Source organism: Dasypus novemcinctus, chromosome 18, assembly GCF_030445035.2.
Source record: "Dasypus novemcinctus isolate mDasNov1 chromosome 18, mDasNov1.1.hap2, whole genome shotgun sequence".
NCBI classification, from domain to species: Eukaryota; Metazoa; Chordata; class Mammalia; order Cingulata; family Dasypodidae; genus Dasypus; species Dasypus novemcinctus.
This window is the reverse complement of record NC_080690.1, coordinates 16,460,026-16,475,045: the sequence shown is the minus strand read 5'-3', so window position 1 is coordinate 16,475,045 and position 15,020 is coordinate 16,460,026. Positions and strand designations below refer to the sequence as shown.

At 39.9% G+C, this 15,020-nt stretch overlaps 1 protein-coding gene and 1 non-coding gene across 4 annotated transcripts in view; one reads left to right on the top strand and one right to left on the bottom strand.

Annotated features, from left to right (window-relative positions):
- HYDIN (HYDIN axonemal central pair apparatus protein) overlaps positions 1-15,020 on the top strand; it is a 516,844-nt gene that overhangs the window by 194,661 nt on the left and 307,163 nt on the right. For 2 of the 3 annotated variants that reach the window (XM_071209089.1, XM_058279757.2), the window contains exon 10: positions 6,312-6,411. In XM_071209089.1, coding sequence (XP_071065190.1) covers positions 6,312-6,411 — 100 coding nt within the window. Of the gene's footprint in view, positions 1-2,400; positions 2,496-6,311; positions 6,412-15,020 lie in introns of those variants that run through there. The other variant, XM_071209090.1, reaches the window with a different exon arrangement.
- On the bottom strand, positions 10,656-10,787 carry LOC111767375 (small nucleolar RNA SNORA38). The gene has a single exon (XR_002799213.1). It is a non-coding gene; the product is annotated as a small nucleolar RNA SNORA38 (small nucleolar RNA).

The window sequence follows — 15,020 nt, the reverse complement described above, 5'->3', positions numbered from 1 at the left end:
TTTAAAGGTTAGATATAGAATACATATTAACTTGGAAAAATTAAGGTAAAAATAAATTGGGGTATCAAAAAATTTAAAAATGCAAAAGCTTTGTTTTTGATGTTTTGCCTTCCATCACTGCAATAAGTGTTGCCCTGTATGCAAATTGGCAAGGCAACTACATCCGTCTTTTCCTCAGTGTCTATGTCCTCTTTTTCTTTTCTTTTTTCTAATTATTAAGCTTATCTTCACAAGAGTTTTAGATCACAGTAATTCATATATACAATATACAGTACTCCCACAAGTCAACCACCACACCATGGAGTCAAGAGTGGCTACAACTGAAAGCAGGAGGATTGCATCCAGCATCCAGGTGGAATCTAAGTTCCCTCTTGATATAGATGTGAAGTGGACACAACCAATCCAAGAGCCACAGGATGGAGGAATAGAATATGGATTAGAGTGGACTTACTGATATTCTATTCATGAACTATTGTGATTAGTAATCGAAGTAAGTGTGGCATTGGTGTGGAGAAAGTGGCCATGGTGGCTGCTGGGTGTGGGGAATGGGAGGAAGAGATGAGATATGGAGGCGTTTTCGGGACTTGGAGTTGTCCTGGGTGGTGCTGCAAGGACAATTACTGGACATTGTGTGTCCTCCCATGACCCACTGGATGGAACGTGGGAGAGTATGGGCCATGATGTGGACCATCGACCATGAGGTGCAGCGGTGCTCAGAAACGTATTCACCAAATGCAATGAATGTCTCATGATGATGGAGGAGATTGTTGCTATGGGGGGAGGAGTGGGATGAGGGGAATGGGGGGTATATGGGGACCTCATATTTTCTGAATGTAATAAAATAAATAAATAAATAAAACTGCTCTTGAAACCATTATCCTGTTCTGAGCTGACTTAAGTCTGACCCTAGTCCAACCTGGATAGCTGATAAGGATCTACCAATTTCTCAAGAGCTGCCACATTTTAATGTTGAATGTGTCATCTGAACGAAACTGCTGTAAGTCATCTTCCAGAGGTACCTGAAGATATGAATGTGTAGGGTGTCTCACTGTGTTCACCAGATAGGAATACAGGCCATGCTGGCCACATCTAAGCCTAAAACTACTAAACATCTAGCTGTTTTGTTTTGTTTTTCTCAATTTCTCCTGGCCTTTTTTATGATGTCATTAAAAGATGATGCCTGACCTTTTATTTTCATTACAGTGGAATTAGAAAAGTTAAGGGAAAAATACTACAGAATCCCAGCTCTACCATTTACTATTAGTATGACTTGATTTTCTCATCTTTAAAATGAGTGTAATATTACTGCACAAGGTTGTAAAGATTGAATTAGATGATATATATAAACTCAACACAGTGTTGGGAACATGAGCTATCAGTAAGTAGTTGTAAATATTATGATTTGGAGTTAGACACACAGTCTCTTGTCAGAATAGATAGTATGAATGGAAAGTATAACATTTGAGTGGGCAAACATTAGGATCACTTCTAAATGTAAGGTGGGAATTAAAATGCAACTATTTTATATGATTAAAGTAAAAGGTGAGTCATATTGTAAGCTAGTTTCCAGATAAACAAGTAAATTAAACACATATGCAACTCTCTGTTCTTGTACTTTGAGTTTTGCCTTGACATAATATGCTAGAATAATCCTTCATTGGAAAGTAGGACAGAGGGAGGGAGGGAGGGAAGAAGAGAAGGCAGAAAAAAAGGAAAGGAGGGAGAAAGGTAACAGGGAGGGGGAAGGAAGGTGATTTTTATTTTTACATTTTTTATGTAAAGATTTTCAAGGGAAACTTTTTAATAGCATCCTTTTAATCATTGCCAGTATAATTTTTTAAAAGAGATCATCTTTAAAGGACACAATACTTGTGATTGTGTGCCTCTCCTATGGTGACCCTGTAGCACTTTCAAGTCACTTAGTTGTTTGTTCTTGTTTCTGAAGGAAACATATAGTTCCATTTCCAGCAATATATAATACTTGAATGAAAATAGCAATATGGGAGCTAGTTTTAGACCTGAAAACTCGAAGTTGATTCCCTCTAGCAGGTCACTTGATTAATAAGTGAAATGCAATTATTTTACTCATTATGGATCTGAGAGAAAAACAAAACATTAGGACCAAGAAGGAAGATAATTGCAATATAACTGAAGACAATTTTGACAATTATTTTCAACAAATGAGGTAATAGTCACTTACAAATTATGCCCTAAGTACTCAGTCTCTCATTTGGAGCAGGACAATGAACCATGATGGGAGAGGGGTCATATATAGAAGGAAAACAGAATGGTAGGGGATTCTGTGCACTGAGGCAGTGTTCTTAGAACCAGGAAGAAGGGATGTTGGTGTCAGAAACAATAGAGAAAATTCTGAATGCTTTGGTTCGTAACTTAGAAGACAGCATAAAAGAAAGAAAAGTTCTTCCAAGGCATAAATGACATGGAAATTAATTTCAGAAGGGTTGGAGAAGTAGTATGAAATGTTTCAAGGAGAGGTAAGTAAAAGTGGGATCATTTTAGACTTATGGCCTGTTTCTGGTGTTTGTTTTCTCTGATTTGCTGGAAAATGCCATATTGAGTTTTGCTCTAAAGAAATAGAAAATTCTTTAACTTTTACCTTAATCCCATCTGAAAAATAAAAATATCCTCCAAATATTCCTGATGGAATCAGAATACTCCTTCAACTGACCCACATTAAAAGCCTCCCTTTGTGAAAGGAAACTGAATGAGCACTCTTCTGTTTTTTAAAGATACACTTCCCTCTTAATGCATCCTCTTAATGCATGCTTACCTCTGCCCAGGCAGAGGTTTTAGAAAGGGATTTGCCCTTGGATTATCTCCTGGGGCTCAGTAAAAGCTGCAAGTTATTAGATCTCACAGTACAACAAAACAGCTGCAGCCCAGGATAAGAAAGCACTGAACCCACAGTCCTATTTGCTCAGCCTGGACACTGTGGACGCAAATATCCTTGCACTGGTGTTCCCTCACCAAGCAGAAAAGTTTCCAAACCTTCAGAGAGTCTCTCTATAAGATGATCCTCTTTTCCTTCACATCCAGACTTCAATGCTTACCTCCTCTGGGGAGGTCTCTGCAACCTCTCTGAAGCATGTCTGTCACCCTCCATTTCCAACTCACCAGCTCTAATTGGACTTGGATGATAGGGTGTCCAAGGGTGCTTTTTCTCAAGTGTGTTGCTTTCTTGTATCCAAATGAACCCTGAATTCTCTTGCTGAGATAATGCTTTTGAAAGTTGTCTGGTCCACCTCAAACCACAAGACCCCTGAATTTTCCCACATATACTGAGCTTATCTGATTTCCAGTGTATCCTTTTGGGGGCCACTTCCTATCATTCTGGTCAGACTTTTCTAGCATACATTCTCTAAGAATCCAAGATGGCCCCTGGCCCTTCTGTCAGTTTGGACTGTAGCAGCTTTGCTGCATCCGTTCTATACAACTAAACCAGGCAAGTTCAACCTCCAACAATGGAACACATTTGTCTCGTGGATTAGGAGAAAGCCTGGGTATCAGTAGTTCTGAGATGGAATACCCACAGAATCACCGTTGGTTGGCTGAAGATGAGAATAGATGAGCCCCCTGAACTGCTTGGCCTATCTGCCCATTCTATTCATGACTAGTCCTAACAACCCATATCACTGAACCCCGCACCAATCAAAGGGGATAGGTATTTGCCATTTATCACAAAGGAACAGACGCTTGTTCCATGGTTTAGAAAAGCAGCCCAGTGAAACCCCTAAATAAGTGAAAGATGCCTAGCACTTCCCTGTTCCCTACATGATCTTAACAGGCTCTTTTTTTTTTTTTTTTTTTTTTTTTTAATTTTTTTTTTTTAATTTTTTTATTTTTTATTGACTTTGTAATAATATTACATTAAAAATATATATGTGAGGTCCCATTCAACCCCACCCCCCCCACCCCCCCTCTCCCCCCCCCCAATAACACTCGTTCCCATCATCATGACACATCCATTGGATTTGGTAAGTACATCTTTGGGCACCTCTGCACCTCATATACATTGGTTCACATCATGGCCCATACTCTCCTCTATTCCATCATGTAGGCTCTGTGAGGATTTACAATGTCCGGTGATTACCTCTGAAGCACCATCCAGGGCAGCTCCATGTCCCGAAGACGCCTCCACCTCTCATCTCTTCCTGCCTTTCCCCATACCCTTAACAGGCTCTTTTGACTCCAAACTTGTATGATTTTTTGTGGTTCTATTTGATGAGAAAATGACAGAAAGCTGTTACAAAGATGAATAGGCATCTGCTAATAACTATACAGTGTGCAAATTGAGTGGGTAGGGCTGATTCAACAAATATTTCCTGAGTTCCTACTATGAGCCACCTCTGTTCTAGGTGTTGGGGATAGAGCAGCACCTGCGCCTATGGAGCCTTCATTCTAGGGGACTGATCTGGGAATGGGAGATACCCCAGGACCGCATGACATTGGCAGCCCTCAGTCCCCACTACTTCTTGGAGGCTCTTTCCACCATCATTCTGAAGTCAGGAGAGATGTTGCCTAAGAAGTGCACTAACCAGCCTAAGTTCATAAATAAATCCAGTTTGGTTCTAGTTTCCTGTTTCCTTCCTCTTAATTGATGTCTGCATTTTAAACCATTTTGTCCTTTTCTCAATTCTTTATTCTGGCAGTTTGTTCACTTCCAGCCAGACTGGAAATAGAATATGCATTGGGAACTTTCTGAAACTGGAGCCTATTTATCAAGTTGTCATTCCTTAGTTTTCTATTTAGCTGGGAGAACCTTTTATGTATTATAGATTTTTGGGTGTGTTTATCACTTATATTCATTTAGCCCATTTACAAAACCATAGAAAAATCACTCACTTTTCCCCTCTAACTTTAAAAATATTTTTATCTTAGTCTTTCCCAGTGGCACAAATAACATCCATCATAGTAAACTATTTACTGTGCTCTTACTATGCATCAGGCATTGGTAAAGCATTTGACCAGCATGACCTCATTCAAAACCTTATAGGAAAAATAATAATAATAAAAATAAATAAGTAAAAAACCTTAACATCTCCTTTTACAGCTCTGAGTAGTTAATGACAATGTCCTAGGTTCCACGGTTAGTACAAAAACTGTTATCAAAGAATACCGAACAGGGGATTCTTAAATGTGGCATATTGCATTAGTTTCAAAACTAGGTTTCCTTATATTATGGGTGGTTTGAATTAAAGTGAGAAATATCAAAAGTGGGTCAGAAGCAGGGTTTGATTTGGTCTCCCTTTTCTTAAGGCATTCATATCAAGGGAGAGCTATGGTTTTATAGAATAAGAGTTCCTTTATGCTGTCAACCTTGAAAGTTAGGAATATAGTCTCTCTACCAAGGAAATTATGTGCTTCCTGTTTGTGGCCACTCTGGACTTAATTTGGATTTTTTTGTTTTTTGGTTATTTTTTTATTTCTCTCCCCTTCCCCCTCCCCTGCCCCCCCAACACACACAGAGTTGTCTGCTCTCTGTGTCCATTCGTTGTGTTCTTCTGTGACCGCTTCTATCCTTAGCAGCAGTACCGGGAACCTGGGTTTCTTTTTTATTGCGTCATCTTGTTGTGTCAGCTTTCTGTGTGTGTGGCTCCATTCTTGGGCAGGCTGCACTTTCTTTCACACTGGGCAGCTCTCCTTATCAGGCGCACTCCTTGCATGTAGGGCTCCCCTACACAGGGGACACCCCTGCGTGGCACGGCACTCCTTGCACACATCAGCACTGCACATGGGCCAGCTCCACATGGGTCAAGGAGGCCCAGGGTTTGAACCACGGACCTCCCATGTGGTAGGCGGATGCCCTATCCATTGGGCCAAGTCTGCTTCCCTTAATTTGTTTTTAAGGTACAGCACATAATCACATATACATTATAGCATAGCTGTATACATGCTTACCCTCCCACTAAGATGTGGGCACCCTGCAGTCACAGACCACACCTTTATTCATCTCTGAAGCCCAAGTGCTGGGCACACGTTGGCAAAAAAGGAATCCTCACTGAACACACATTTTTTAATGCCCTGAACTCTTAAGTGTCCTTTAGTTATTCATTATATATATCCATGAACTCATTGCAATTATTTTTGGTGCTTATTTTCAACTTGTACCACTTCTTATGTTAGTAAGCAGCATAAGTTTACTATGTATGGGTAAAATAGTGCTGTCTTTTATTTGTTATATAAGTATTTCCTTTAAACTTCCAGAAATTATAACATAAACACAATAACATTTAAAAGCAATGCCTTCTCTTCATCGTATTGTTTTTTAATGAACCTTTCATGTTTTTCAGGAAGGTGATATCTGGCCCAACTCATCAGCTGAAATCACTGTGTACTTTAACCCTTTAGAAGCCAAGCTCTACCAACAGACTGTTTATTGCAACATATCAGGTAAAGACTTCCTCCATGTGGTAAACTCAGGGTACCAAGTGACAGCACATAAAGTGGGGTACCTGAGTGTGTGTGTGTTTATGCACTTGTTTGTGTGTTTGAGCAATAGGCCATGCAAGATTTTAATATAATGGTTCCAGGCTGTGCAACTTTTGCTTCTTTCTAGAACAGGACAGGTCAAACTTTCAAGTGCATTACAATGTTATGGTATGGGGGGAATGAGTAAAACATGAATCTTGTTTTTCCCCTGATTCTTTTTTTTTTTTTAAAGAAGATTTTAGATTACATAAATGTTACATAAAAAATATAAGGTATTCCTATATGTCCCACTCTCCCCCTGATTCAAGAATATTATTTGAGACAAATTTTAATCATGTTATTTTTTTGTTACTTTTACAGTATTTGGCTATATCACTTTTTTCTCTTCAAATTTTTATCAAACAATGCATGCCAATAAGGATGGGAAGGCAGCTAGGCAGTGCCAGAACCCACAAGAAGAGTATACAAGTAGGATGGCAACCTGATGGCCTCAGGAGATTGGTTATATACAGAGAGATTGAGCGTCTGAGTGTTGAGGATAGGGGGTCAGTTTTTTCACTGTTGGAGGAGAGAGATACGAATGTTGGATATACTGTTGGAAAGGGGAATGCTAAAATGAACCATTTGATATAGGAATAGAATTATAACTATCAGTGTGAACTCATGGCTTTTAATATGTGTAGATATTAATAGATAAGAAATAAATATAAATATATATGTAAATATGTATATAGGTACATGAATATATATATGTATGTGTGTGTGTCCTAGCTGTGTCCGTTGAAAGGTACTAGAAACAGTGAGATCCCAAAAGCAATGAGTACACCTAGTACCCAAAGCTTGGTTTCTAAATACCCCTATTCACCCAGTGGAACTTTGGAGAATTGGCTTATTTGGGACATAGGATGTAAAAGAGCCAGATGAGCCTAAAACATCCTCCTGTGCTAGAAAATGAGGAACTGCTCAAAGAATGACATATCAAAATGATAGAGAAGCCAGTCAAAGGTACTCCCCCTAATCATATGTTGTTCTAGCTATGTCCATTGAAAGGGCCTAGAGATTTCGAGTTGTCCTAGGTGGTGCTGCAGGGATGGATGCTGGACGTTGTGTGTCCTGTCGTGGTCCACTGGGTGGACTGGGGGAGAATGTGGACTACAATGTGGACCACTGTCCATGTGCTGCAGCGGTTCTCCAGAATGTATTCGCCGGGTGCAGTGCATGTGCCACAATGATGGGAGAGTTTGTTGATGTGGGAGGGGTGGTGTGGGTGGGGTGGGGGGAATATGGGGACCTCATATTTTTTAATGTAACATTTAAAAGAAAATAAAGAAGAAAAATAAAATAAAGACCAATGAAATAAAAAAAAATGTCCTAGAAATAGTGAGACCCCAAAAGCAATAACCACACCTAGCACCCAAAGCTTTGTTTCTAAATACCCCTATCCACTCAATGGAACTTTGGAGAACTGGCTGATTCTGGGATAGAGGTGGTAAAAGAGCCAGATGAGCCTAGAACATCCTCCTGTGCTGGAAAATAAGGACATTCTCAAAGAATGACATATCAAAATGATACAGAAGCCAGTCAAAGGTACTCCCCCGATCATATGTGAGCATCAAAATAAATAATAATAATACTGTATTATAATCCATCAAATAGATAAGAATCCATGAATCCATCTAATAAAAATGAACTATTTTGCAACCATCATAGTAATACTCAGTTCAGCTAAAAAGCATCAGTGGATCTTATAACAAATGACTATTAGTGGGGTATGAATCAAGATTTTACATAGTCTCAAAATATCTTTCCTCAGCATACTTACTGATTACAAAGGGTAAAAACTAACTTTACAGTGAAAAAAACTGACAGGTGTGATTTTAGTTTATACCACCAAAAATAGAACAAATCAACCTCTTGGACAACCAGCTAAGATGCAATGAGAACACAGAATCCGTTCTATGATATTAGGGCCAAAATTCCTAACTTGGTTCCAATCATGAAGAAACATTAGGGAAGTACAGTTGGCCCAATGCATAGGGCGTCCACCTACCACATGGGAGGTCCGCGGTTCAAACCCCAAGCCTCCTTGACCCATGTGGAGCTGGCCCATGCACAGCATTGATGCAGGCAAGGAGTGCCGTGCCACGCAGGGGTGATGCGGACAAGGAGTGCCGTGCCACGCAGGAGTGTCCCCCACGTAGGGGAGCCCCACGCGCAAGGAGTGTGCCCTATAAGGAGAGCCGCCCAGTGCCGAAGAAAGTGCAGCTTGCCCAGTAATGGCGCCGCACACACGGAGAGCTGACACAAGTAAATTCTTTCTTTACATTCCATCAGTTCCTCGATATTATGCCTTGTTTTATTAACAGTTTATTTCATAATTCACTTGACTCTATACAGCTTTTGTGGATTCTCCTTTCCTCGACTCCTCTCTAATTTTAGAATTTATTCTCTTCTTCTCCTTGAAGACATTCTTCTCAAGTTCACAAGCTTCTTATAGTTTTCTAATTCAGATCAGTTGCCTCTGCATAGTTTTTATCCAGGATTTTTTAAAAAATCTGTGTTTGTTCTACCATATCTTTTTTCACCCTCACTTTGACCAAGTAACTTCCTCAAAAAAGGTACATGGATTGTAAACTTTGATCCTTAAATGCCTGAAAATGTCTTATTCTGCCTTCACACTTACTTGATATTTGATTGACTCGTATTTTAGATTCAAAATAATTTCTCCTCTGAACTTTGAAAACATTATACCATTTTTATTATATAGAATTCTGAAGGTAGTCTAATTCTCATTCCTTTATAGGTGCCCTATTTCTCTTTAAATATTTTTACGGTTTTCCTTTTTTTGCACTTGGGTCCTGAAATGTCATGAAGCCATACCCAGTAGTGTCTCTTTCTTAGTCATCCACCTCAGCTCTCCATGGGCCACTTGAGTCTGATAGCTCATGTGTCGCTTCAGCTCTAGGAAAAATGTTTTATTATTTCTTTGATAATATCCTTTCCTCCATTTTTTTCATTTTCAGAAAACAAGATTTTAATAATCAAATACTATTAGTAAATGGTATTAAATGCAATTCAAAGCTATTGAATAAGGATAACCAGAGAAGTATTTATTACAGAAATATAAACTAGTCAGGAAATTCCAGGAAGACAGGAGAGTTCTGTATATGTACAGCTCCCCTCAGCCACCATCATGCCTGTGGCCAGCACTTGGGTGGAATCATCCAGGTCCACAGAGCCACCTTCCTCCTGATCATAAACAGGCCATCCTGTACATTACTGCCATTTGGATACTCAAGCTGGCAATTTGCCTTTTTACACAGATGATTATGACAAACCCAAGTTACTCTAGACTTACATTGTTTTCCCTTACAGTTGAGATTTTTCTTGCCTGCCTTGCACACTTTCAAGAAAACATTTTGCCAGAATTGGTTTCAGAGCAAACTTGAATGAGATACAAGCAAATGTTATTCAAATGCTTCCTCTGGAACATTTTTGGTTTTCTTTTTTTGATCAGGTGATGCTGCATGAAGTGCCAAACTTTGGCACTTACCTGTTGCTTTGCAAGAGACTGAGTTCAATTCTTTCTGACATACTACTGGCAAATCTTTTATTTCTGTAATCATGTTTTCAATTTTCAAGGCCTCTTTTGTCTGTATTACTTTTTCCTAATAGTCTGTTCTCTTTTTTTTAATTTAAAAAATATTTTTTTGAGATCTGCCTATAAGAATAAAGGTAGAACTTAAATTGGATGCTGAGCAGGGGTGGTAGGGGAGGGGATGGGGAATGAGTTCAGTGTTTGGGTGATTAAGGGATTGGATAGTGGACCACTGATAGAGAACACAACAGGGTTTCGGGGGGTGGGAAGATGAATTCATTCTGGGGGTGTCAACTTTGAGCTGTCAGAGGTATCTAACAGGTAATTAGAAGAGAAAAACCTGAGCTGAAGGTTGATATAGACCATGACGGAAGCCACGGGAGATAGGCTTAGACTCAAGCCCACACTGAAAGCATGAATTCTCCCATGACTGTAATCCTATGAAGAGTAGCAAAGGGGGGAGCATAAATTTCCTTAAAGGAATACTTGTTAGTTTACTTTTCTTAGACATAATCATTTCTGAAAAATTTCCTGACAGAACACTTGATACACTGGTGTTCTATAAGGACACTGATCATCTCTAAGAATGTTCATCTCATAATATTTTCTGGGTGGGAATGGGTGATCCTGAGCCTGAGGAGAGCAAGCTGGCTCCAGGCTTCTCCAAGCCCACATCTCTTTGCCTCCAATTCTTACATGTCCAAGGACAGGGAACCACGGACACGCCTTTGTAGGAGGGTGTTTTCTGTTCTCTTAGGGAACAAATTTTTCTCAGATTACCTGAGGATAACAGTTGATCTTTCCTCTATAAGAAGAAGATTTTCTTAGGTTTTCTGAATTGCATACAGAGTCAGCTACGTTCGTCTTCCATGCATTCACAGGCTTCCTTCCCATGTCTTCTGGTCCGTGGTTGTCCATTTATATATAAAAGGAAGAAATCAAGGTATTCATGCTAATTATTTCTGTTGTTTTATGTATAGGTTTCTCAAGAAAAATAAGGCTGCTGTGGTTATTTTGAACTTGAGGGGAGAGTAATTGAGTGTACACCAATGAATTCCCTTCAAGTGCTAAAATTCCACTATTCTGCTAATCCCAGCATGTTTTCAGCCCATAGCTATGCAGTCACTTCTCTTTGTGTAAAAATGGGCCAGGAAGTCTAAGAATGGTGCGGAAGGATGGACTGGCTGACCTAAGACTGTACTGCTCTCTACTTCCCCCAGAGAAATGTGCCTTCCTGGTGGTGTGTCCTTTACCTTCCCTGGATGTAATCATCACCTTGACTTTATGGTAGTAATCTTCTTGCTTTCATAAGTAATTTTACCACCTATGTATTTACCCTTAAGCAAATAGTATAGTTTTGCCTATTTTTGAAATTTATATATTGGAATCATACTATATGTCTTTTACTACAAGCACCAGGAAAATAAATGCCACTCAGTAAATGTTGATTAAATAAATAGGTAAATAAATGAATGGATGAAGGAACAAATGAACGATGAGTGAATGAATCCTAATTTGATCAGGACTTTGCCTTTCCCACGAAGGTGGGATTTTTCAAGATGGTCCAGAATGAATGCAGAATGGACGAGAAGTTTCTGGATTGACATAGATCTATTTCCATACTTCAGACCAGCATCATCTACACCTGACTGGAGTGTGGAGTCCTCCAGACTGGGTCTGGAAGAAATGTTGGTACATCAGCATTTAGACACAGGCTGGAAACGCTCCAGTGCCACAGGTGGTAGGACCTCCCTCCTATCTATAGCCCCCCTGGAACATTGTGCTTGGCCATATTCCAGGAGGGTTGGCTGCTCTCCAGGAGGTTCCCAAACATTACACAACTAGTTGTATTTATCTATTGTTTCATTTGAAATTCTGAATTCTGCCACAGAATGCACATCCTGGGTAAACCGAATAGTATAATTTTGCATCTGCATGACATTCTTCTTTATTTTGTTAGTGGTTTATTAAAAGATATGATTACCAGGGAAGGGGTTTGTTTACATAGCAATTCCATATTATCTTCCCTCTAAATTCCATGTAATTCTATGTGTCTTCTCAAGGTCTGGTGATGATTCCTTACTATTATCTTCAAAGAGTTAGTAAAACCTCCACATTTTAGATCACTAAGAGATACTTCTTTGGCAGTTAAACGGCTCCTTCCCTTATTTTGTTTTTCTTTGTTTTGTATATATATATATACATTTAGACATAAACAAGCAAGTGCATAAGATATGCTTCCCCCTCATGCCTTTTCACTGAAATAATATACTTTACACAATATTTGTAACATTGCCTTTTTAAAGAATTTTATTGAAATATAGCACTCATATATAAACATACATAAACAATAAGTGTACACAATGGGAGAAAATATTTGGCAACCATATATCTGATAAGAGACTTATAACTTGCATATATAAAGAATTCCTATATCTTGAAAATAAAAAGATAAACAACCCATTTAAAAAATGGGAAAAAGATTTAAACAGACACTTCTCCAAAGAAGAAATACAAATGGCTAAAAAGCACATGAAAAAATGCTCCAAATCTCTAGCTATCAGGGAAATGCAAGTCAAAACTACAATGAGATACCATCTTACTCCCATAAGATTGGCAGCTATGAAAAAACAGAAGAATACAAATGCTGGAGAGGATGTGAAGAAAGGGGAACACTCATCCATTGCTGGTGGGAATGCAGAAGGATCCAACCATTCTGGAGGACAGTTTGGTGGTTTCTCAAAAAATTATCCATAGATTTGCCATATGACCCAGCAATACCACTGCTGGGTATATACCCAGCAGAACTGAAAACAAGGACACAAACCGATATATGTACACCAATGTTCATAGCAGCATTGTTCACTATCGCCAAAAATTGGAATCAACCCAAATGCCCATCAACAGATGAGTGGATCAATAAAATGTGGTATATACACACAATGGAATACTACTCGGCTTTAAGAACAAATACACTACAAACACACGTGAAAACATGGATGAATCTTGAGAACCTTATGTTGAGTGAAGCAACCCAGGCATTGAAGGACAAATACTACATGACCTCAATGATATGAAATAAGCAAGCTGCCTCAGAGAGCTAGAGACTGGAAGATAGGTTTACAGGAAATCAGGGGGTGGAGGAAGGATATGAGCTGACGTCTGCAGGGTGAAATCTATGGTGAGCTGGTGGTAAGTATGAGCACAAAGAAGAGATAAAATGGGGGCAAGGGGTTGCCTTTGGGTGGGGCTTTGCGGGTTTGAGAGGGGCTGGGGATGGGCAGATGGGTAATATTGCCCAAAAAATTGGGGGGACGGAGGGGCAACATACGAACATAGGAGAGTGTCAGGTGTTGGTTGAGAGTAAAATGCTGAGAAAACCGTATCAAAATATAATTAGGAGGGTTACCTGTTTAGGATGCTCAGAGGGGATGGTCTGACGTGGGACGGACTCCTAGGGAATGTCTGAATGCTCATTTTGCCAGGGTGGGTTGTACCATTGGGTAGAGACCCAAGTAGTGAGAGTGGGGATGGACCCACATCCTGGGGAGGACTAATGCCATCAAATAGAGGGAACTGTATCTCTTGAGAGAAAGGGTGGCAGCCAGGGCATTAGGGCAGTTGAGCAAGTCAGGCCCTGAACACTGTTGCAAGTATCTCTGGACATGGCTCCTTGGGAAATGGAGATTGGCTGTCGCTGTGGGCCCCAAGGGGAGGGGAAAATGGATGTTGAATGGATGGAACCAAGGTAAATGTGGGGGCAAGAGAGGAGTTTCGCGAGAGTACACAAGGATAGATATAAAACATGTAATATTACACCAAAAACATATAGGGGACGACAGACTAATAATGTAAACCATAATGTAAAACATAGGATAACTTAAAAATTTAGAAAACTGTATATCCTAAAGTATGGACCACAATGTAAACACAGATGTCACCTTGTTTGAAGGCTATTGTTTTGGAGTCTGTACATCAGTTTCAGTAAATATTATATGAATAAGTTAAAAGATTATCACTGTGGAAAGGAAAAGGTTTTATGGTGGATGTGTGGGAGTACTGTATATCGTATATATGAATTACTGTGATCTAAGGCTCTTGTGAAGAGAAGCTCAATAATTAGGAAAAAAGAAAAGAAAAAGATAGGATGTAGAATTTTTCCAAATCAATATGTATTCTATATCTAACCTTTAAACTCATCGCTATATTCCATTTTACTAGTAAGGGAACCTGACATTATATTGGGCTTCACTTTTCAGGAAGTTTTGGATCACAGAGTGGTTCAACAATGGCAGCGGAGGAATACTGGTATGGGAAGTTATTGACAGGCGATATATGGTTGACAGGGAGTTATACAGGGCATGTGTCCAGGGTGCATGGAAATGTTTGGATATACTCATAGTGGAAACAATTAAAACAACAGCTGGGGGGGGGTACTGGGTTACTGACCAGGGTGGGGGGGGCTCTGTCGCGGTCCCTAGGGGAGCAGCGGCAGTCCCTCAGGTGCAACGGTAAGGACCAGGAAGAAATGAGGGTCCAACAGTGAGCCCCTGATACTAATGACTATGCTTGTGAGCCTATACGCCTGAAATAAGAACAAGGCCTAGAGCAGCACTGTGCTTAGGAGTTCCCTCCTGACAGCCTTTGTGTTACTCAAATGTGGCCAGTCTCGAAGCCAAACTCAGCATGTAAATGCAATGCCTTCCCCCCAGCGTGGGACATGACACCCGGGGATGAGCCTCCCTGGCACCGAGGGATCACTACCAAGTACCAGCTGATGATGTAACTAGAAAATGACCTTGAATTAAAGGTTCAACGCAGACCAGCAGAATATCCCTGTCTGCATATAATAATAGGAGTTAAAAATGCTGTTTGACCTAAATTAAGGGGGAAATGGAAAGGACAAATGAGTTTATATGGCTATGAGTCTCTAAAAAAGAGTCTGGAGGTTGTCAGAAGGATTGCCCTTATG